Source organism: Fonsecaea pedrosoi (assembly GCF_000835455.1).
Source record: "Fonsecaea pedrosoi CBS 271.37 unplaced genomic scaffold supercont1.6, whole genome shotgun sequence".
NCBI classification, from domain to species: Eukaryota; Fungi; Ascomycota; class Eurotiomycetes; order Chaetothyriales; family Herpotrichiellaceae; genus Fonsecaea; species Fonsecaea pedrosoi.
The window spans coordinates 880,295-903,165 of NW_013550610.1; the positions used below are offsets into that span (position 1 = coordinate 880,295).

The following is a 22,871-nucleotide window of genomic DNA, read 5'->3' on the forward strand; positions in this document are numbered from 1 at the left end:
GAAGAAACAGACCCCTCCTGAATCGCCAGGGGTTTATATCCTGTAGCTTCCCCTCTTGTACTGTCACGTGTATCAGTACCTTGTTCGAGGTGCTATATGCCGACAGCCTTACTCTCTCAGCCTTATCTATGACAACCTTATCTATGACAGCCTTATCTATGACAGCCTTATCTGTGACAGCCTTGTCCATGTCCATCCTGTTATCCTTTCCACTCCTGCGAAGCCCTCCTGATTTAGGAGGGTTCGCAGGGCATCGAGGGGGTACAAAGCCCTCTCGATTCAGGAGGGCTTTGCAGGGCGCCTGTGGTAGCTGTTCGTGACAGAGAACCTCACTTGATCGATTTCGAGTCATAATGAAGAAGCGTCTCTAGGGGATCCTATTGCTAGCTAGCATCGGTGACAACTAAGCGATACCGTCATGAGGTATACCGCGACATCATCCTTCATTGCCCTCATCCTTCATTTGTGTACTCCATCCTAGGCTATGTCTCCAAGGCCATAATGCAACGCCAAGCAAAGATTGAGCATTGCCCTCGTTTGATTGTTTTAGCTCCTCCAGCCTTATCCTGTCTCGAATTTTGTAAATATGGACGTTGCCTGAGGTTGCATCGCAGGCGTAAGGAGAGAACGGAATGTTGAAGACGCTAGCAGAGTTCTTCAGCTCGTTTCCGAGATCTTTCCAGTCGGGGCCGCCTTCCACGAATAAAAAGCAGTGCTTACTGTCGCATCGTCCTCCAAAGCTATCGATGATTTCCTTTGTCTGGCCAGGCTTTGTGATAAAGATCGTTCGGGCTTTGTGGCAGACATTTTGAGGGTGTGCCACCATCCGTGGCGTCATTTCAAACTGCCAGATTGCACCTGATGCCCAAAAACCTCTGGATTGGATAGTGCGGTAGAGCGAACAGGATTCGCGGTTCGATGAAAGTGCACCGTTATCTGGGGCCTGGTAGACGAGGACCTGGCAGCCTCGATCCATGAAATGCGCAGCCAGCGCCAGTCCGGTCGCGTCGAGTCCGATGACGGCGACGGTGTTATCTGCGGGGTCTTGTTCCGGTTCGAATTGCGGCGAGAATGCAGTGCCGTTGGTCGGCGTATGTCCCGCCATTTTGCGTTGTAGAACTGACTGTCAAGTTTTGCGACTGCGGTTGGGAACGATCTGGCTGACAGGACGCAAAAGGGCGCCGACATGAAATGGGTGCCTATTTCTACCTGAGCCATGTTACTACGGCGCGGTGAGTGATTAGCCCGACCAGCTAAAACTCCTTGGCATTACTACTTCAGTCACGTGGGCGTATCATAAGATTGGGATGCAGGTTACGTACCGTGATGGAAATTATTCGGCCAACCTTCCCAATAGGGTTACCACCTCCTGCCTAGAGTAACCAGTCAGAAGTTCCCAACAGAGTTTAATGCGGCCATTTAGTTGGCTACCACGCGATTATGAGGTCATGTCAGTATGCGGCTGGAAGAGGAAATCGGCCGAGAGCGAACATCATCTAAAAGAGAAAATCATCCAAAAGAGGAAATCCGTCCGAAAGAGGAAATCGGCTGAAAACTGACTGGAAGTGAAATTCATCCGAAAGAGGAAATCGGCTGAAAATTGACTGGACGAGAAAATCATCCGGAAGAGAAAATTGGCCGAAAAGGGAAACCAGCTGAAAAAAAAACCGCCCTAAAGAGGAAATCAACTGAAAATTGACCGGAAGTAAAAATCATCCGAAAGAGGAAACCGGCTGAAAATTGACCGAAAGAGGAAATCATCCGAAAAAGAAAATCAGCCGGAAGAGGAAATCAGGAGGCCCGTGTTCGTACAAATGGCAGACTGTAGCTGTAGTACCATTTGCTAACCTGAGCATGCATCCTGCATCAAACTGCTTCCAATACGGGCAGACAAAGTTTGAGGATATGCTGGTTTAGGCCGAACAGGCCGAGCTGGATCCCTTCTGGTGACGGTGGTAGGCTTTACATCCAGCCTTTCATATTCGTAATAGAACGGTCTGTGAGGTTCGGAGTCTCAGGCGAATACACCTTCGTCATCCTCATCTCGCCGGCAAAAAGACTTTCTTCAGCAGTTCGGTGCTTAAGGTTTATATCGAGCCCAGACTGAGGAGAGCATCTCTTGGTGGCGCCGGCAGCTCAAAATGCGGGGGCAATTATGCCGCTGTTCTTTTACGGCGGGAAGATGTCATGGCTGCTTTCAGGCACTGTTATCCGATGGGGAGCGCGGAGAGGGGAAAAAAAAACAAGGAATGCGAGGTCACGAATATCTTCTTTGTGGGATGGGACGAATTAATTTGGAACTCATCCCTGATGGTCCGAGTGCTTTGCTATCTAACTTTATTTTGTTTCCGGCTCTTCAATTCTCCATCCATCATGTCGAAAGTGGCCTCTAGCACTTTTCTGATCACTCCTAGCGATATCTACACACTATTGTAGGAAGTGACTAAAGTTTAGGGTTGGGGCTCTCTTTAAAATTTAGAAACTCAGTTTTAACCAAGGCTTTTAGCTGAGTAAACCACTATTTAATGGGATTTAAGTCCGGTGAGTAAGGGGCTAGGTAAAGTAGCTTAACACCTACATCGTCACACATTTACTGTATCCCTAGGCTACGATAAGACGAAGCATTATCCATGACCTGGACTGACTTAGGTTCTAGCTATCGGCCGCATTAAGGGAAGAGTTCTTCGATGTATATCTCGAAGATGGGGCCATCGGTAGGGCCTTGGTGGACGTAAGATGTTAGTATGCTGTCGTAAGTGTACGACGGTAGGATATGACATCGTTACACTCGTTAGAAACGGGCGATCTAAACCGGGGGTCACGCCTAAAGGAGACCAACAAGTGCGACGAAATCCCGCCGTATTGTCGCGGTCTATTTCGTCTACATATACAACCTAGTCTAGGTTAAAGGAGGATAGATCGTATAGGTATATATTACGTAGATCGGCACTCTACTCCCTAGAAATTCGACGAGCTACCTTCTTTGACTATCCGGCCTTCTTTAGACTCCTACTCCTATTTAACGCTAATAGCAGCTTATTATATTCGTCCCGTAAGCAAATGAACACCTTTCCTAGTCGTAGCTAGGGCTTCCTGCGAAGGAGGTCCAGTAGGCTACCGAGCATCTATTTTATCATTAACAGAGGGCTGCCTCCGCGGCCATTATTTAGTGCCGTCGTACTGCTAAAGAGTTATAAATTTGTCCGGTAGGTAATGATTATACCGGGGCTGCACCTAGCAACACTTACTATTTCATGATTTACTAGCCTTCCTTCTTCGATCACTACCTGAATCATCGCATGCTGCGAGGATGCGAGATTTGGAGAGCATCACATAGCTTGACAATTATGTATTGATCCCATTCCTCGCGCGGTGGGCTTCCCTCGACGCGTTACGGATCTTCTGCCATAGTAAAACCGGCTCGGCCTGAGAGAATCGACTCAATTTCTCTGTTTGTCTCCGCCTGACGCGAGAACTTGGGTCTTATCAACAACGGCTCTGTGTGGGTGGGCAACCCGGCCGACGGAGGAGGATCATCCAATTCGTAGTCAGCCTCATAGCCCTCACTGAACCTATCGATCCACCCTTCGGAATTTTGCTTGTACATATCTGGAGTTCTGTCAATGATGAAGGTCGCTTGATCCCGCTCCGCAGCCTTGCCCAATTCAATCGCCAGGATAAGGGTTTATTTCAAGTCGGGAAAATCCTTGGGAATCGACCAGAATCTACTGCAATGGCCTCATGATTTGTTGCTGCAAAAGCTTCCAGATCTGATCCTGTCCATTCGTCTTACTCGTCTCGTCGAGATTAAGCAACGTCTGCAAGGTGGCCAGGCCACTTTTCACCAGTGCTGAAAGTCTGTGCTAACTTCGGCCATGGCTGAGTTCATTTTCGAAAGGACCGTGTCGACACATTCACGTGGTTAGATAACAGACACACGGAGAGAAACGGGTGCTATACTGTGTCGCAGATGAAGTTGATAATAATGTGCTCGGCAGTGGCTTACCGTAACATCACCGAACATTCCAACTCGGCCATGGGGATTTGTTCGACTATTAGGTTATGCAGGCATACTTTCTCGGATATTTCCATAGGTCTCTACATGATAGATGGCGTTGGTCAACATAAGATTCCTCTCGAGAGGCTTAAACTTGCTGCGACGTACCTGTAAGGCTTTGTCTGAAAGATCTGTCCAGCGCTCGCAAACAATCTGGTTGACTCGTTCCTATACGTTTCCGTCCTCCTCCATGCTATCACAATAAGTCAGGACATCTCTCATTAGGTGCACTTCAAGCTTGGTGAAACAGGGATGTGACGGGGGACTTACTAATATCTCAAGGATCGCGGCTCCAACTCATCCTGACCTCTGATGCTGGCAAGCTCTCTTTGAAGCCCTGTCGTGTCATTTTGCATCTTCTCTTGTACCATTATCCGTAGCTCTTTCTCCTGGTCCCGTTCGGATGTCCTGTCGTGCAGGTCCTTGCTGAGACGGCCCTTTGCCATCTCCAACTCCTTCCAGTCCCTCTCTCGGTGTGCAATTCTTTGCCCGTTGTCCTGTTACAGCTGCTCTTTCTTCTGTTGATAGTCTTTCTCCAAGTCCTGTATTTAGTAGACTCGCGTTCGCACGACAGCCTTATACTTTCAGCCTTGTGATTTCAGCCTTGTGATTTCAGCCTTGTGATTTCAGCCTTGTGCCCTCAGCCTTATGTGTAATATCTGTTTATCCTTTGTACACTTATCCTTTGTACACTTATCCTTTGTACACTTATCCTTTGTACACTTATTCAGTCTTACCTCCACTTCCCTCCTGAATTGAGTGGGGAGTGTATGGCTCCTTGGGCGATTGTCTGTGACATTAGGGACCAACTGGGGTAATGTTTGTCGTCGCACGCTGACATTGAAGGGCCATGCAGGGTACTTTACGCTTGCGTGATTAGTAGAAGTTGCGTCTACGAATGGGATCCGCCCACGTTTAAGCATGAGAACATTGCATTAGACGTAGGGCCTGGAAAATCAGAGCACATCGAGTATTTGATACTTTTTATTGCCAGTGGGAGAAACAGAATGAGACAGCATCGAGCCGTCCTTCGGTCAAAGGGTGCACGTTCGAAGGTATGCTGCCCGGCTAGCTCATCCGTGTTGGCAAAAATGGGGAAGTAAAGACGACCGTATAGATTCCTGGGTGCCCAGGATGCTCTCAGGCTTGTGATTATGCATAAAGGTCAAAACTTGTCGACACGTCGCTTCCGTAAGCCACAGCATTTGTAGTCCTTGTCGCAATCACTATACCTGTCAAATCATTGCTTGGAAGGAGAAGGGACAAAGAGTAGATTGTAACCTTTTGAAGGAATTCTGATGTGGCGTTTTCCATACTGTCACGGTACCCCGCACGAGGCTGCCTACCCCACACGAGGCTGAGTGCATAACATTATCTACCGCGTTGTCTCCACAACCACTAGTTAGACTCTTTCGTACTACAATTCATCAATTCAAGCGCACAGCGTGATACATACCATGGACGCTTTGGAGGTTTATCATAATGGGTGCTGAAGCTGAAACATGGAAGACCACCTGTCGATCGAGGCAACATCTTCGTTCGAGGAAGCACATCAATTTCACCATCACAGGTTCTTCTGCAGTGTTACCTCGGGCTGATTCTCACGAGAATAACCCCATAACCCCAGGCATCCCAAACTGGTGAGATCAAAAGCTCGGAGTAGAACAGTGGGTTAGTGTAACGAAGAGCGATGATCTGCCGTGGCAGCATTATCTGACTCGGTGCATTACTTGAGCCCCCGGTCGGCATATAGTAGCGTCTGACTCGTGCCTCTCCGTCCTGTGAATTGAGAAGATATTCAAAGATATCTTGATCCCGTCTTCCACACATCTTCGTGTACATCTCTGTTAAAATGGTCGCTCCAGCTTCATTAGCGTCGCTGTTGAGTCCACGATAACCGGGGATAATCTTATCTAGTAAAGCTTTAGCTAAGCTAGTTTTTACCGGCTAAACTAACTAAATAGCTACGCTTCTAATTAGTTACTCTTATCGACGCTTATCGATTAGCTAACGAAAAGATAGATAACGTAACTTTCGGATCTTAGTTAATCCGATCCTAATTTTAACTATTTTACTTTCTATTTACCGTCTCGTCACCGCTACTCTTTAACTAACTTAACTTCCTTTAATAATAACATTAAATTAATCATCGATAGCCTTATTTTATCGTTCTCTAACTAGAATCTATCTATAAATAACTCTATTAATAATTCCTTTATAAAATTAAGTTATAGACCTATTAAACTAATAAATTATAGGACCCTTAAAATTACCTTAAAATTACCTCCTAACTAGTCGAAAACCTTCTTTTATTCCTCTAATTATCCTCCCTTATCTCTACTCTTAAAGGCTACTAACGTTAGATAAAAAAAGGTAGAACTATAGCGTTATAGATCTTAATTAGACTTACGGTTAAAGCCGGCGTCGTAAGACTTAGTAGGTTCCTTAGTACGTCCTCCGGACTTAAGTAGTTATTTATCGCGGTTAGTTAAGTATAGGGTTCTATAACTACTAATAATATATAACTATTAGCTCTTATTTATACATTCCTAGGTAGCGATAGCTATATTCTTAGTCTTAAGTAGCCTTCCTCTAGGATCTCTACTACTAGGACTACTATTAGGACTACCTCTAGAACTACTACTAGGGCCTTCTAGACCCTTAAGAGAGATAAAAATATATATTAATTATCTTTAGACTAAGCTAATTAATTAATTCTATACTATCTAGAGTAATAGAATTATTATAACTTACCTTACTTACTATAGTTATTCTACGAGGAGTAAGCGAGCCGCTATATCTCTAGTAGTTCTAGTATAGAGAACTCTAAGTTTTATACGTCTTAGTATAGTCTCTATAGTACGCGTAATTATACCTTCTATACCTCTTCGTCGTAGATAGTATAGCTAGGATAGCCTTACTATAGCGGCTATACGTCGTAAATAGACCGTTATTTAGAGAGAATATTAGGCTTAGCGACGTTAGAGTAAAGCGCCTTCTCTAATATCTACTCTTAAGTAGTTAAGATAATAACGTTAAGCTTTAATTAATAATCCTATAACGTCTTTAATAGTTAGAGCTTAGACTTCTTTAGTTAATAGTATTTAAAGTTATAATAGTTCTATTATATCTTCTTAATTCCGGCGGAGTTCTACTCTTAGTTAAGCTTAACGCTATACCTCTTCTTAACTAGTTAATCTTTAACGTCCTAACCCTCCGCTTAATCTAGAAGATACTAATTAGTAAGTTAATCCTACTCTTTATAATACCGATTAAGGCTACTTAAAGGACTTCTATAATACCCTTACTTAGTATTAATTAACTTATTATACTTAGTATAATAAGAGATAGTTTAACCTTAAGTTAATACTAGATAACGTCTACGCCCGTTACTACCGTATCGATAAATACCTCCGTAATAGCTAGCCTTTCCTATATGTTCGGAGGACTTAGAGGATTACCTAGATAGGTAATAGATAGGCTCATTATAGGATTAAACCGATAGGTATTGACTATTCGACTGTAGAAGACTTAGTGAAACTTGACTATCTAAGAGAGGGGAGAGGAGTATCTTTATATAGGTAATGAGTGGCGATAGTTAGAAGGTAAAAGAAACCTATCGAATCGCTATTAGTAAGCGATGATGTGAGTAGCTACGCTACCTAGTTATCTTACCTAGCTAAGCTACCTAGCTACGTAATCAGGTCATAAGCTAAGCCTAATTAGGTAAGAGGCCTAGATAGCGATATTCTATACTATATAGTATTAAGAACTATATAGATCCTAGGCTAGGCTATCCTAGTCTACCTAAACTTACTTAAATTAAGGAAATACTTATTACTTACGTCTACATTACTATTAAAGTTCGCTAGGTTAGAGGCGCCTAGTACCGTTATAAAGGTTACATTTATAACTTCCTTTATAATACTAGACTTATCTATAGTAAGCTACCTCTTCTACCGTAAGACCTTAAGTTAGTCTTACTACGTCCTCCTAATACTAAAGCTAATCTATTACTTAATCGCTAGTTTAGACGAGACTTCTGTATTTATTAGAGGACTATCTATAATAGCTCTAATTCCTACGCCTTAATTATCCTAACTATTCTAATATTAAGATTAATAAGGCTACTCTTTAATAGCTTCTAATTAACGATTCTATTATCGACTAACTAATTATAGAAGAAGTATCTAATAGCGTTAAAATAGTAGATAGCGATAAATAGGATATTATAGATGAAGACGAAGGTATCTAGACCTTAGTTATCCCTAATCTTCTTACCTATAAGGAAGAGATCGAAGATCTCCGTCGTTAGGTTATATAACGACGCTACTTAACCTTATCGCCGATATATACTACGCTACTATCTAAGTTTAATATAATCTAGTTAATACTATCCTAGGCGTTTCCTACTCTATTTCCTTATAGTATTATAAAGTTTATTACTCCTCGCCTACGATCTATAATATATATTAACTACGTTAAGTATCTCCTTAAGTATTAAGATAGGCGTTTTATAAAATATCCTTACTTTAAGTACGTCGTCTTTAATATTATTATATAGAAGTAAGTTAAATACTAGATTAAGCTTCTTTATTAAGAAGACTAATCGTAAAGAGATAACTATTAACGATCTACGAGCTACCTTTAATAATAATACCGTTAAAGCTTAAACTCTACTAAATTTAATTACTTACTACGTTAATAGCCTTCGTAGAATAAGACCTTTTTAGGCTAGCTAACGTCGTTAACTTAAGATCTTTATAGAAAACCTAGGATCGCCTTATCTCTTTATTACGCTCTCCGCGGCTAATTACTATTAATATAATCTTATAAAGTATCTATCTAAGTTCGATTAATAGAAGATAGTAACTCTAGATAAGCGAATCTAAATTATTCGTCGTAATATTCGCGATAATCTCCTAATCGTTATCTACTACTTTTATACTTATCTTAAGGCCTTTAAATAGACTATCTTTATTCTAAAGTTTAATATTAAGGACTAATAGAGTTATTATAAATAGTAGAGCTATAGTAGTATCTATATATACTATAAGTAGTTTTCTATTATAGTAGCTTACGTAATTATAGTCTATAAAGCTTAATAAATAACTATAGAAAGAGCTATTCTAGACTTAAAAGAACGAGACTTCGCGGTAGGACTTAATTACGTCGCTATTTTACGTATTAAAACGCTTAGTAGTATCCTATTTAAGAAGTTCTTTAATTACGAATACTTCTAGGTTCGTCCGTTAGAGACTATAAAGGTACGGAATACCGATCGTTAGCGTCGATTAACGTAGTATCTACGTACTTAAACTAATTAGGAACTAGTTATTTAAAGTAGTTTACTAGTAATACTAGAGTAAAAAAAAAAGCTATAGGAAAAGGCGCGCGAAGAGGTACACGAAAAGGTACGCGAAAAGGTACGTGAAACGGCGCGCGAAATAGTCGAAATAGCGTAGGTAACGGCTAATAATAAGGCGTAGGTAATAAGGCGCTAGCTAGCGCTAGCGTAAAGTAGTCGATTATAGAGGTTTTTTTAAAATTAGCTTTAATTTCCTAATTAGATAGGTAGTACGGATAGGTAGTAAGGATAAGTAGTAAGGATAGGAATATATAGTATTTTAATATATAGTTTTCGTAGGATTCTACTACGATATATAAATCCCTAATTAGGCCCGTTTTCTACTGTAATTATAGGGTAGGAGGGGTATAGATATTATATAGAAACTAGATGGAGGAGACTAATTAAAAACGCGTATAGTAGTTAATCGCTTCGCTAGCGTCTTAAGGAGTACCTAAAGGGTTTACTCATCACAGTCTATTTTTATAGGTGGCTGGTAGAATATATCTATACATATGGTTCAGGCTTTCGAGGTCGGAATCCCAGATCTTTCAGTTTCCGCAGAATTTTCTCTACGTAAACTTGGGATGTCTTTTACTAATGCCCTCGTTCGCCGCCAGCGAGAGGATATTACCGTGAAGAAGTTTTTGTAATCCGGTGGCAGTCACGGTTGCTCCACCTTTTCGGGTGTCGTAGGGGTAGGCGAAGGAGTCCATAAAATCTCTGCGAGCTTCGCAAATACCGTCGCCGGATGATTCCCATGGCCCATGGGCATCTTTAAATCCAGCTAGGGCTTCGAACAATGCTAATCTCGGGTACAACCTCATGTCCACACTGTGGAAAGGATCGTTCCAGGTTGACCCCGAAGAGTCAGCTGTTGCATTTTGGGCCATGGTACGCGGTCCTAGCGGAGCTGTAGCCACTGACATGTTTGATGCCGGCTGGGTGGTGCGGCTACAGCCTCGTCAGAGGTAGTGGGGGGTTCGGAGACAGTGTCTCAAAGACGAGACTGACTCAATCTTAGTAATAATCTTGATTGAGAGGGTGCTGCGAGCTCAGATGACACTGTCACACGCGAACGGATGCATCCAGGGCATCCGATACGTCAACGAGATCACGTACATGAGGCAACGTCGTGGCGCACCATGCTGGTGGGAGAATGTCCAGTATTAGATCCAACTCTTCGAGATCTGCAGAAGTCCCCGCGGTGGCGTGAGGGATCGTCAATCAAGTCTGAGATTCTTTTTCGCATAAATCGAATAGTAAACGGCATAAGTTGGTCGACAGCGTAAAGCATTATTCTCCTTTAAGCGTCTGTAAAATCCCGACGATGCTATCACCAGAGCTCCGGCCCGCTCGATCCGGTACAACAAGCACAGGCACGCCAGATATGTCAGGAGCAAGATTGGATTGTCAGTGAATTCATCGGCTTCGATTTTGGATTCAAAGCGGATGGACTGTCCAGAGGTCTGGAACCACATCGGCAAGCGACTCTCCAGCGATGGTACTTTGTTCATCGGTGGCTCGTTTAGCTCACAAAGTCCGTGGATCTCGGTGAACAAAGACGTAATGTTCACTCATGCTTGCGAATACTTCTCAAGGGCATACCCAGGCTGGCCAATCATCTTCGCGCAATCGGCACTGAACTCGTCTATCATGGTCACGCTCGGCTTGTAGTGCCCATTGTCCATCACATTTGCGTCCGGCCCGGGACATTTGAAGATGATGGCATGACAATATGGCACCTTGCGTTTCTTTTTAACCCAGTCAGGTTCATCCAAGCGAATGTCATTACCATTAGGCTCCTCCAAAGTTGGCGTCCTGGCTCTTCCCCATTTTCCTCGATCTCCAGCCTTCCGAAGCATGATCGAACTCATGCCACAGCGTACCCCAAAAGAATTGGTTATCGGTCATCCGCTCGCCCGGAAATGCCACCCATTGAAAACAGCAAATGGCGGACACTCCCGTTTTGACAGGAACTGGGCGGTCTTTGAGAAGGGGATTCCTCATGCTCACTCGTGCCACAATATTCGAAATTCGAGTAGGAGTTTTGCTGCTCCGTGGCGCTCATCAGTTGCTGCATTAGTCACAGAAGGTCGAACGGGCTCCGAAGTGGGCCGAAATGGAGGTCTGTGCGGCCATAGGTCGAGGACTAGGGCACTCAATCCGGGACTGAAGAAAGCCGAGCCTCAGCGATACGATGAGATAGATGAGACCAAAAACGTAGTGAGTACAGTAGATGTGGGCATGATTTCTGTGATATATGCCTGAGGCATAGGTGCAACGTGTCGATGAATGTATGTCGGCACAAGACAAGATACCTGCCCACTGTGGCGACGGGTGTTGAAGTTGATAGGCCGAAGCGTGAGATTGTGGAACAGACAGCGAGGCTGAGTGGCCAGCCCGCTCAGTTCGGCCAGTTTCATGGAACACTCGGCATGCACCGACCAAATGTTCCTCGACCGCGTGGTTTGAGTCGCTTTTTTCACAACTCCACTCAAGGTTGAGATCAAAACTGTGAGTTTTGGGTGTGGACATGGTTCCTTATGTACCAGCATTCAACCCCTGCCCCATCGAAACATGATTCCAATTTTGGTTGAGAAACTCAGAAAATTTGACACTTCAGGAAAGCGATCGGCCAGGTAGGGTTGCTCGACATCGTGGTCCCCGTGTACGGAGTCTTTGTATTCTTGGTATGATGGATTGCCGGTCAAAACTTCGTACACCAAACACCCATAGGCAAAGATATCAGTCTGTTCGGTAACCCTCGGTGTCGATGGTCGGTAAATGAACCATTCATAACAAGAATTTGTGACTTCGCCATCAATGCTGCAACCTTCGAAATCCATTACCGTGGTTCCAGTCTGACATCCAATATCGGCATGAACAATCCTGTTTCCATGCATGGGATCCTCGTCGTCGTCGGTGGCTGTGTGTTGTTTGATGACTTTGTTCTTGACGAATCCGTAGACAATACTTGATTTGCCCGCGCCGAGGTATTCTGGTGATCGAGGGAGTCCTCTTGTCGGTCGGAACAGAATCGAAAGTCCAGCCCGGGGATCTGGACTGGAGCACGGAAGCGTCATGTGTCACCGGCCAGGGTCTGTTGGGTATTTGATTGAGTTGATTGAGTTGATATCGTGGTATCAAAGAGGCTAAGACTAAGAGATCATCAAAGCGTGTTAAAGCGCGGACGCGCCCCAATCGTAGGCGACGTGACAGCTACGAGTCGGGGCCGTGATAATCATAAAAGACTCGCTGCGCCAGATGACGCACAATCACAGTGCATCCGCGCCACAGTCATTTATCAAAAATAAAAAAAAAAAAAAAAAAAAAGGGATCAAGGGCGCGAAGAAAAAATGGATTCATGGCCAAACTTCCACTATCTGAATACAATGGCATACCGGCATGCAGCGTGGTTTCGATACCGTATCGATAAGCCTGATACAATACTACTATGAATTGGCTAGTATTGGTAAAATGATGATACTCTTGGCATATAGATACTAGTGCTGTATCTAGACTAGCGTAGTTAGATTGAGCCTGGTCTATCTACATATAGTCTAGCGTAGAGGCGCTCCCTAATTTCCGCCCCACCTTTACCCGGCCTTCCGTTAGTTTTGGCCCCCTGAACGCTTGTACCAAAGTATCATGATACCTTCGATACTTATAATACGCCCTAATACTAGTATTGTCATAATCCCTTTCGATACCTGAGGTATCCAAAACCACGCTGCCGGCATCGTTCCCGTACAAGGAACGCTGTTACAAGATCATCCTTTCCAGGTTCCGCATCCAGTCCACTATGACACTGGAGCTTGGTATTCCACCTACACGTCCCACACTTCAGTGACAACAACCATGAACGGGGAACGCTCAACATACGTATGTGACTCTCACAATTTCCTGTGTCAATCCAGAATCTCGGCAGTATTCACACCTTCCACCTTTTCTGCAAGGTTCCGGATCGTAACTCGGCTCGTGCGATGCATCCTCGCAGCGCTGTCCTTTTCCGGGGCGAAGTGCGCATCTGCGGACGATGCGTATCTCAAGCCGATGTGGTTTCAATGGCGGTCGCCTCAGACATTCATGCTTCACCATGAATGCTTTGCCGTACTTGCACATGCTGTCGTGATAAGATGGGGGAGCTGGTTGTTCGAGTAGTTGGGCTCTGACGCATGTCCGCTGTCAGAAACGGCCCATATAGATAGGCAGAGGGTAGCGATAGGGTAACAGGTAGGTATAGGTATTCCTTGATAATATATATTGACAATGACTCAAAGTGCGAGGGAAGGAAAGGGGAGTTGACCTCAGGCGGTGAGCATGCGGTGGTCAAATGATAAGGGGTTGTCACGTGTGTCATGTGCTTGGCGCCTCGTGACATGCGCCCTTTCATGTACTTCGAAAAGAGGTCATGAGATCATTTATCCCTTGTCCAAAATGCATCTAGTCTCCCTCGACCTTGACTTTTCCGCCAGTAATGTACAACCCCAGGCCCACTCGAACTGCTCCTTGCCTCGTCCGGCCAGCCACATGATATTCTTCTCCCTCCCTGTGTTTCTCAAAAACAGTCACGCTGGAACCTTTCCAATACACAGTCTGGCCCCTTGCCGATGACTTGTTTAACGATGTTCGTTCCGAGGCTCTCTAGATCAATTGATGGATCGAGTGGTTGAGGTTTGAACTCCTGCTCAAATGTCAGAAAATCTAGATCGTTCTGTACATGACTGAATTACCATAAAGGTCAAATGCTGTCCGCGAAACCGCTTGCAGGGTTCACAGTGGTGAGGCGGATGGAATGTTTGCTGACTCAAAATGGGAGATTGACAAAACTTGTTTGAAACAGTGCAGGCAGGGGAAGGCAACAGATCGGCCATGTGATGTTCTCGGATCCAAGTTTCTCCATGCGCACCTGGTCGGGAATATCGGATACATCGGATTTCCGAACGGAGCAGCACACATTTGGCAGATTGAACCGCGGTCCTTCCCGTTGCCACGGATCACTTGAGCATCTGAAACCACATATGCGAATGAAAAGCTGTATGCAAGCGGCCTAGTAGACCTTGCACCAAAGCCTTGGAGAACCGGGTGTGATGGGTTGAATCCAGGAGAAGGCTCGGTTCTGGTGAACCAGCGCCAAGACGAAACGCCACCTCCTGATTGGTTGAATTCGCCTGTACAATGTGCAGACAAAATACGGCCTCCTGATTGGACGAGACGCGCACGGTGCAAGAACATGTACATAAGGGATGGATGGCGTGTGCGAAAGAGGGAGGCAAGGGAGAAGGGTAAGACAATGGGCACCCCTTACAGTAGAGCATACGATACAAGGAGAGAGAGAGGGAGTGTTCTTCCTGCTTTCTCTCCCTCCTTATATTTGTCCTCCCTATCACTAGGTTAGCCAGCTAGTTACAGAACTCTTTCCAAACACTCACTAAGCTATCTACCATCTAGAACTGGACATTCGCCCATGACACGAGTCCCCTAACGACGTGTCCTCCCAAACCTCATCAAGGAGTCCGTCACGGACAATTGCCAAGGAGCTATACATACCCCTACCCAATTCAGGAGGGAAGTGTAGGCAAGACTGGGTAAGTGTGCAAAGCACAAATAGGCATTGCACACAAGGCTGTCAATGCACAAGGCTGCCAACGCACAAGGCTGTCATTGCACAAGGCTGAGGGCACAAGACTTTGGGTCAAACGTAAGTCTGCTGACTACCCCACCTTGTGCTTACTCCACGTGACAGTATAGAGGGGCAGCTGCAAGAGCCCTCTCACCCAACTCAGGTGGGAATTAGTTCTTCCTCCTTCTCAAAGCGTTGAGTCGTTATATATATAAGAAACGTTATATATCGAAAATACAGATAGGCAATACAATATACCGAAATCCAAGCTGTCGGCACCTACTCCCTGGCGTAGGTCCTGATAACATCGTCGCCAAAATCAAACTCGTAAAGAGGCCGCCGGCGGCTGAGTCCTTTGCCTCACGACTCACGCTACCCCATCGACGAAAATACACAGTCACCCTGCGGCGAAATAGCTCTGGTGACATTTGCCGCTCGTACGCGGCTGCATGTAACGATGCTCATCAAATGTTCTGTAGATCCAGACTGGGCTTGAAAGACTGATTTCTCATGAAAAAGCTGTGTCGCAGTTGAAATGATGGTGGACAATATGCGTGTCTCATGATAACGACCTTTTTCTTCCTAGAGGATCTCGGTGCTTATCTCGCAGCCTGGGACAACGATCTTCCGTAACGGGTCCATGTTCTTCAACTCTTTCCACTCGAATTCCAGTGTGTACGGAACCGTCGGATCTTTCTTCGGGTGCTCCTCAAAGACCAAATTCGCCGTCTTCGGATTCGCGCTGAACCTCGTCAGCGTTACCTCTGCGGCGTAAGAGCCATTTCGATCGGGATGGAAGTTGTTGTCGAGATAAATTCGACTTTTCGCGCCGATCCGGCTGTCCAAGATGGAATACAAATATTGCTTGAGCTTTGTGCATTCTGCTCTCTGGCATTGCTCACAGCCTTTCTGGTGATCTTTGAATCGTTCCGTCTTTTGTACCCAGTTGGCTTTGTCTCGTCCAGAGGTCTCTCGCTGACTCGATCCTTGATTCATTGTCGTGTATGGGTGAGACGCGTGCCGCATGTGTGGATGGATGATAACCGGCCTGGCACGGTCACCTCCGTCAGGTCGATCCTCGGGTGGCGGATTGAAGCAACAGCGGAGCCAAGTAGGCAACACTCCCCAAATGCTGAAACATGTTTGCCACTTCATACTTTGTTGTGATCTTGATGCAGAAAAAATAAAACCGCTGAAGTATACAAGCTGCGGTGAGGGTGTCGAGGGCGGGGGAGGGGGGCGGGTGTCAGGGGGGCCTGTCGTTATGGGCCAATTGCTGCGAACACTCAAAGGGCGCGTCTGCAAGAGAAATCCCGCGGAGTCTGATAGATAGATGGATTGAACGAATAAACCAAGGCTATGTAGCTATGTCCTCTATGTACAGAGATTCGAAGCCTTGAAGAGGCTGCGAGGAGTGAGCGAGGGCACACCGCTACTTAACCGCCCAATTCGGGTGCGCCCACTCCTTGGCTAGCTTACCCTGGTTAGAGGCCATGGCATATCACACCTTTGTCACACCTTGGCAGTGCGCAACGTGACTTGGAAGCCGTCGAAACAACACTAGGGAGCCATGTCCATCACGATGACTGTAATTGCATCAATCCTATAGAAAATGCCAGACTAACTTTGGACGAATCTCCTTCTCTCCGCGCACTGTGAGAATCATGGCCTGGGCTTGGTTTCTTGAGAAACAGCAAAGGTATGCTCTCCTTCTCTTGATGATGTGAAGACCTGGACTGCAGTCCCTGTTGTGGCTCATATCAGAGTGGTGGCCAGTTTTGCTTTCTCGGCGGATAGTTGACCGGTTGAGATACTTTGAGGCGCACATGTCGCTTCAGGAGCTTGAGGAGTGTCTTCTCTGCGTCGATCAGAGCCTTCTGGGGTCCAATTATCGTGTCTGGGAGCAGTGGTGACCCTGCATGGGACAGCGCTACCATGTTCATCACATGAACATGGAAGCCACTCACCATGGTCAGACATTCAAGCCCGTTTGACAGGTCGGACAGGTTAGAAGCGATAGTTGGCAGGGCTATGAAGTACTCTTTCTGCACCTCGCCATACAGCCAACATAGATCTCGGTGGCAAGACGATAAGTCGCGATGCTTGATGAATCGGTCCTGGATGTCGTACAGCCGCGACAATAGACGAAGGAGAGGGGTTAGATGTTCGGCCTTGTATCAAGTCAGCGCTGCTCAAATGAATCATGGGAGACTCGACCTGGAGACTGCGCAGAAGCACAAAGTCTTGTGATGGTGGGCGGCCCTGCCCGATGTAGACAGCGATCCAATGTCCTGTGTCTGTCATGTCGCTTCCACCGTTCTTTTTCCGGCTGTAGTATCTGAAAAACTCATCTCTGGACATTTCGTTCCAGCCATCCAAGATCCCGGGAGGATACCCGTCGTAAATCTCCATTTGATTGTGGAATTCCAGGTTTTTCTTCATTGAGGCGATATGCAAGTCTATGGGCCTTACACGTCCAAGAACATATTTTGGCTTGAGGTCCTCCAAGTGTGTCACTGTTCGAGATGTGCTTGTCAGACATGGGTAAAGCGGAGGAAAAAGATGTAGGAAATCCATACATTCCAGTTGCACCGATGAAGTCGATTGGGCCATTATCGTCTCATGCGTATCCAATGACGAACCAAGATCTTTGCGTTGAGTTGATTGTGAAAGTGAAATGAGGAAAGAAAGTCAAGGCAGCCGCAGGGGAATCAGCAGTAGACGACTTGTCCCAGCCGTATGTTGGCCTAATTGGGAAGGTTGGCCGGATAATTTCCGCAACTAATCCCAAGGCGCGCTAGATAGACTCGCTTACCTAATCAATCAAGTCATTCCACTTACACCGTACGTCGCCGATGTTCTCAAGCATGCGTGCAGTACCAGGCTTCCGCGCTCTTTCCGCTAGGGCCTTGCCAAAAATACATCGCGACAAAGCGGAGCCATTGAAAAGTTGTCAGGCTGGGAACGGGAATTCTGTCCCACGCTGGCTCGAACTCGCTTCCAAGCCTGCGTGACTCCACAGTCACTCATAGTGCAACAGCGAGGTAGCACTCACACCTCGGCGAGCGAAAGTTGTCGAGCGGCGCTCCTACGCCATGTAGCAGCACCCGGCAGTCTCACCAAGAGGCCCCAATGGTACTCGCGAGGTGCAGTGTCGGGGCGGTCGGGGACTGCTGCCCTCAGGCGCTAGATGAATCTAGATCGGAGTCAAGCAATGTTCATCGAACATTTGAGATTCCCCGCCAGGAAACCCTACTTTCCTTATCTCTATTTACCCAGAGTCTCCAAACGGGAAAACGCTCCGCTTTAGGTCAGTGGGAGATTGAATCTCTTGTGCAGCAGCCCCATGACTGAACCCCCCGTGTAGAGCAGCTTTGGAATGGCCTCTATTATGACGCGCCGAAGATCCCTTGGCTTTTCGCGTGAATGTATTCCCCCTCCCAGACACACAACGACAAACACGACGATAACGAGATAGAAGATGATGGACCAAAGTGATAGTGCCTGGGTAATTGATATCAACAAGAACGATGAAAAGCACGAGGCGGCCCATCGGGCGGTTTCGTAATGGCACAACGACATAATTGCTCCGAGATGTTGCGGCGGTCTTGGAGCGCAGCTAAGATACCCAGCGAGGACAGCTCGGTGTGTGGAAACTCCGTCACTCGCTGCAGCACTGGTTCTCGTCCAAAATGCGGCCACTACTTTGTGATCTTCCCGGTCTCGGCTGACATATGCTGCTGCATCTTCGCCGATTTTCTCATCAGTCTCCACATGTGCGAACATGCCGGGGGAGGAAGGGTACCAAATTTGACTGACAACGGGTTTCCAGACGAGATCATCGCTACGCACCCCCCACTCCTTCTCCAGGTAGGCTGCAAGTTCTCGACTTTCAACGTTGGCTGGCAGGGCTTGAAGTTGGCACTGTTGCGGATGTCGCAGCGCTTGCTTTCAGAAGAGGTATGGGCCACCCAAGCCGCGGTGGTTGTAAACCTGTTCAAGCACGAGGGGCAAGTGACTTGACCGCCAATGTGCGCCCGTGGACAGAAGATGTGCTTTGCCCATCCATATGGACAACGACCATCATCACCATGAACACAGCCGGACGATGTCGCACTGGCCTGCCTGCCTGCCTCTCGCCCCCTTGCGGCTACTCTATGCAGGGGTTCAACTCCCTCCTTACAGAAGTCAAGATCTCTGTCTCCCCGGCATCTCTCTTGGCTGGTCTAGACGGAGCCGCATACTCCCACCGGCGGTCACCCACTCCTCCTACACAAGCCAATGTGTCGAAGCGAGACAAGCGCAGGAGTCAGCATGTCGCGCAGCAGCAAAGAACTACAGCCAATTTCATGGAGTATGGTACTCGGACAAGGAGACATGTGGTGATTGCTTCGGAGTCGGGACAAGGGCCCGAGAGTAGGCCGCCTTGCGACAGATAGACGGATAGGTACAAGTTCCACGACTAGGAAACATTGCTCGCTTGAAAGTCCAGCATTACACAGTCCGGCAGGGCCCTCAACAGCGTCCGTACCGACCCAGAACTTCTCCGGCATAATGACACTACCGCTCTGGCCGCGCAGGACCTGCCGGACCAACCGGAGCAGCAACGTCGACGGGCTCGAGGACCTGTTGGCGCGAACCGTGGGCGAGGACCAAGACAATGACTAAAGAGTCTCTTGCTGCTGACACAAACTTTGCGTCATCAGTCAAGATAACACCGACCAGCGTGCTCGTTCCCACCCCCAGTTCGGTATATCAAATTTTGACCCAGCTATACCGAGGCAACCCCTGGATCTTTGATTTCTAGCGAGCAAGTTTCAAATCAAATAATTGCCAACAGCGTCATCACCTTCCCCCAGGTCGAAACGGGGGGAGCATGGGCAGACTTCCCCCGGATCTTGTCCGATCTGCAGTAACGGTGTGTAATTCGGGAGGGTTGGACGACCTTGTCCCAGCCGTATGTTACCATAATCCTCGGGGATCAGGAAGGTTGGCCGAATAATTATCTTCCACGTCGGTATATAAGAGCTCTAAAGTTGTTTCCGTCGAGTAAAATTGCGGACGTCGCTACCGTCGTGTCATCTATACCTTGTCTGTCTTCCATTACAAAGTCCCCAATCCACAGAATCCACTAAATCTCACTACACCAAAATCTCAAACCTCAATTTCGGTCATGCGCTACCTCCCAAAGCCCTCCCAGCCCGACGAGGATACTTTCGACGGGACGGAACCAAATTCAGAAGGCGGCACTACATTCAAACTAGTGCCCGGCACCTCTGAACACTCGCCACCACTCTAGCGATTGTTGCCACACCTACCACATCTGCCATTCTCTCCCGCAAAACTACCTGCGGCATTGACGGAGGATGAGGCCAAAGAGTTCCCTACCTCTCACACCAAAAGACCCATCCTTTCTACAGGGTTTTCATCGCAGGAAAGACAGGATAGAAGCTTCGAGCTCGCTCCAAAATTCCAATAGACAGTCCCAATCTTACGCTGGCGCCGCCATCTCGAATGCAGGAATGTGGTTGCTCTGGGATCAGCCAACACGACTCTACACATATACTCTGGCACTCTGCGCGCAAACAACCGACCAGATAGCTGTACAGGTCAACAGCGGGGAAGAAATACCAGGAACTGTGGCCGCCGTTCGACTAGCGGCGAGACGCGACGAGGACAGACAGGCCCGTGGCGGAGATCATCCCCATCACGGTCACCTACCAGCTTTGGCGAGAAAATTTGGGGAGGCAAATAGTCGTAAACTTCAGAGAGACATACGAAGCTTCTTCAAGGGGAACGAGGGATATAATATAGGCATTACATTTTGTCCACCATCGGCATATTGGGCTGCCGCGTCATTTGGTGTATACGTGAAGGAGAGCGTTACAGCAAAGCGCTCAAGTTCATGTGAGTGCTTTGCAACACCATTGTGGTAGGGATTTGAGAGGAGGCGGGCAGAAGGGGCGTTACATTACCGTATAGTATAGAGAGCTTCAATTATACCTAGAGACGAAAATTTCCAAGCCGTAAGCTTCATTTTCAAAGGATTTGCTCCCATTTTGTCAGGCAGTGTCAAGTTAAGACGGTGCTTCACCGATCTCGGAGAGTGCTTGGAGGATTTGTCTACGTCCCTTCGCAATGTGAGAGAGCTTTTCTTTCACCAGAACATCTGAACTCGCCTTGTCGCAGCAGGAATCGGAAACCAATTTACGAGGGCATATCCTCTTTTCCTCAGATCGGGTGACAGTTGACCATATCCTTCACCGTTTTGTTCGCGCCCAAATGAAATTCTCCTGATCTCAACCACTCTATAAGTCAAGCGTTCCTTTCATAGCCCTGTCGATGAAGGCCGACTCTCAGCTACTGCCTACAGACCGAAGGTATCAAGGGAAAGAGAATGGTCTTGAGCCCCGGTCCAGATCTCTCAGCACCATACTGCAACAATTTGACACCTGAGACTCCGCTGACATCATGACGATGAAACTGCACGAAAAGTTATCCCGGCGAGCATCGAGCCCATCGAACTTCCTCAGATGGGTCACAACGCCATACGACTCGGCCGCTTCGAACAGATGTTGGGGCTCCTGGGGCGACCAAAAGCAGTCACGAAGCTAAAGTCGATGCCAAAGACGATGTCACGAACACGGCCTCTCAACAAATGATGCGCCCCCGACCTCTCATTCGCTATTCAGACTCTACTCCGGCGGCCTGGCAACGTGGGAAGGATGTGATAGCGAACGATCATAACGCCCGCTCCGAGTCGAGGACGGGGGCGCGGGGATGTTGAAGGCGTATCCATGATAAATGTGGAAAGGGATGCAAGACTTGGAGATCCCGTGTCGGGGGACAAGACAAGGTCGAGCCGAGTTGATTTGGCTTTGTTCTCGACCACCCAGGAAGGATTCTCGCCACGCCAGGGGAGATGCAAGGTAGATACAACCCCACTGAATTGATGCTCCGTAGCTCATCCATGTTTTTTGACGTCTTCCAGGGAATCTTGCCGTCGGAGGAACCGAGGACCACTTCATGTAGACTGATATGAGGCGAGATTCGGACGCAATTGTCTCTTCGATATGGGTGCCTACAAGAGGATTCTCTTGAAGAAGTGAGAGGTACGGTCAACGTGGACCGAAAGACTCGGGGCTGAAATCACCATTTGGGGGACATTTCTGGTCATTCCCCATTTGTAGTGCGATTGGCTCATGGTGGTGCTTTTGGAGTTGTCGCTGTCGCTTGCCAGGACTTGCAAGAAAAATCTCCAAATTGCGAATTGAAAGCACTGATCCATGACGTGGACGACTGTGAAACCAACAGCAGCCGTGTGATGAAGGCTGATAGAACGCCCGTGATCAACTTGACTCGTCCGAAGGCTTTACAGCGCAAGTGCCGTACTTGCGTAGCCTGTGGGCGTTAGTATGGGCGCACGGCCTGCATAGTGAGTGGACTTACCTCCACAAAGCCTTCGATGGCGTGTGGCGGAGCCCATGGACGTGTCGCAGCCCGGATCTGTCTGGCCGCAAGTGCAAACTGGATCAAGCGGTGGCCGGCAAAAAGGTAAAAAGGGGGGTTCCAGGCGTTCGACCCTGATGCAACATCGAAGGCCCGGATGCTGAGACTGACATTCACACACTGGAAGACAATTGAAGTGATGAGGCAGTCAGCCATGGCGACATGTCTCTTAGCGATGCAACCCGGCGAGCAGATGCAGGTCTGGGAACACGGGTGGCCATACAAAAACAGGCATGGGATGATGCAAGACTACAAGATTGAACATTCCCTGCTTTCGTGCAAGAACATAACTTGGTCACTTTTGCAAGGGCACGGCGACCTGGGGATAGGGG

The 22,871-nt window shown here is 47.2% G+C and overlaps 7 protein-coding genes across 7 annotated transcripts; all 7 read right to left on the reverse strand.

The window, feature by feature from the left end:
* Nucleotides 1-436: 436 nt before the first annotated feature.
* Z517_09236 (uncharacterized protein) lies at nt 437-1,105 on the reverse strand (the record flags this gene model as incomplete). Its single annotated transcript, XM_013425146.1, has 1 exon — nt 437-1,105. One exon carries the CDS (start codon nt 1,103-1,105, stop codon nt 437-439), a length of 669 nt encoding a protein of 222 aa, XP_013280600.1.
* Nucleotides 1,106-9,976: 8,871 nt separating this feature from the next.
* Z517_09237 (uncharacterized protein) lies at nt 9,977-10,333 on the reverse strand (the record flags this gene model as incomplete). Its single annotated transcript, XM_013425147.1, has 1 exon — nt 9,977-10,333. The coding sequence occupies one exon, from the start codon at nt 10,331-10,333 to the stop codon at nt 9,977-9,979; it is 357 nt and encodes a 118-aa protein (XP_013280601.1).
* Nucleotides 10,334-10,981: 648 nt separating this feature from the next.
* Nucleotides 10,982-11,269, reverse strand: Z517_09238 (uncharacterized protein; the record flags this gene model as incomplete). Its single annotated transcript, XM_013425148.1, has 1 exon — nt 10,982-11,269. The coding sequence occupies one exon, from the start codon at nt 11,267-11,269 to the stop codon at nt 10,982-10,984; it is 288 nt and encodes a 95-aa protein (XP_013280602.1).
* A 693-nt stretch (nt 11,270-11,962) lies between these two features.
* On the reverse strand, nt 11,963-12,490 carry Z517_09239 (uncharacterized protein; the record flags this gene model as incomplete). The annotated part of the gene is made up of 1 exon (XM_013425149.1): nt 11,963-12,490. One exon carries the CDS (start codon nt 12,488-12,490, stop codon nt 11,963-11,965), a length of 528 nt encoding a protein of 175 aa, XP_013280603.1.
* Nucleotides 12,491-15,612: 3,122 nt separating this feature from the next.
* Z517_09240 (uncharacterized protein) lies at nt 15,613-16,026 on the reverse strand (the record flags this gene model as incomplete). Its single annotated transcript, XM_013425150.1, has 1 exon — nt 15,613-16,026. One exon carries the CDS (start codon nt 16,024-16,026, stop codon nt 15,613-15,615), a length of 414 nt encoding a protein of 137 aa, XP_013280604.1.
* Nucleotides 16,027-16,790: 764 nt separating this feature from the next.
* Nucleotides 16,791-17,643, reverse strand: Z517_09241 (uncharacterized protein; the record flags this gene model as incomplete). Its single annotated transcript, XM_013425151.1, has 3 exons — nt 16,791-17,201; nt 17,248-17,546; nt 17,610-17,643. The coding sequence occupies 3 exons, from the start codon at nt 17,641-17,643 to the stop codon at nt 16,791-16,793; spliced, it is 744 nt and encodes a 247-aa protein (XP_013280605.1).
* A 4,587-nt stretch (nt 17,644-22,230) lies between these two features.
* On the reverse strand, nt 22,231-22,695 carry Z517_09242 (uncharacterized protein; the record flags this gene model as incomplete). Its single annotated transcript, XM_013425152.1, has 2 exons — nt 22,231-22,431; nt 22,480-22,695. The coding sequence occupies 2 exons, from the start codon at nt 22,693-22,695 to the stop codon at nt 22,231-22,233; spliced, it is 417 nt and encodes a 138-aa protein (XP_013280606.1).
* Nucleotides 22,696-22,871: the final 176 nt, after the last annotated feature.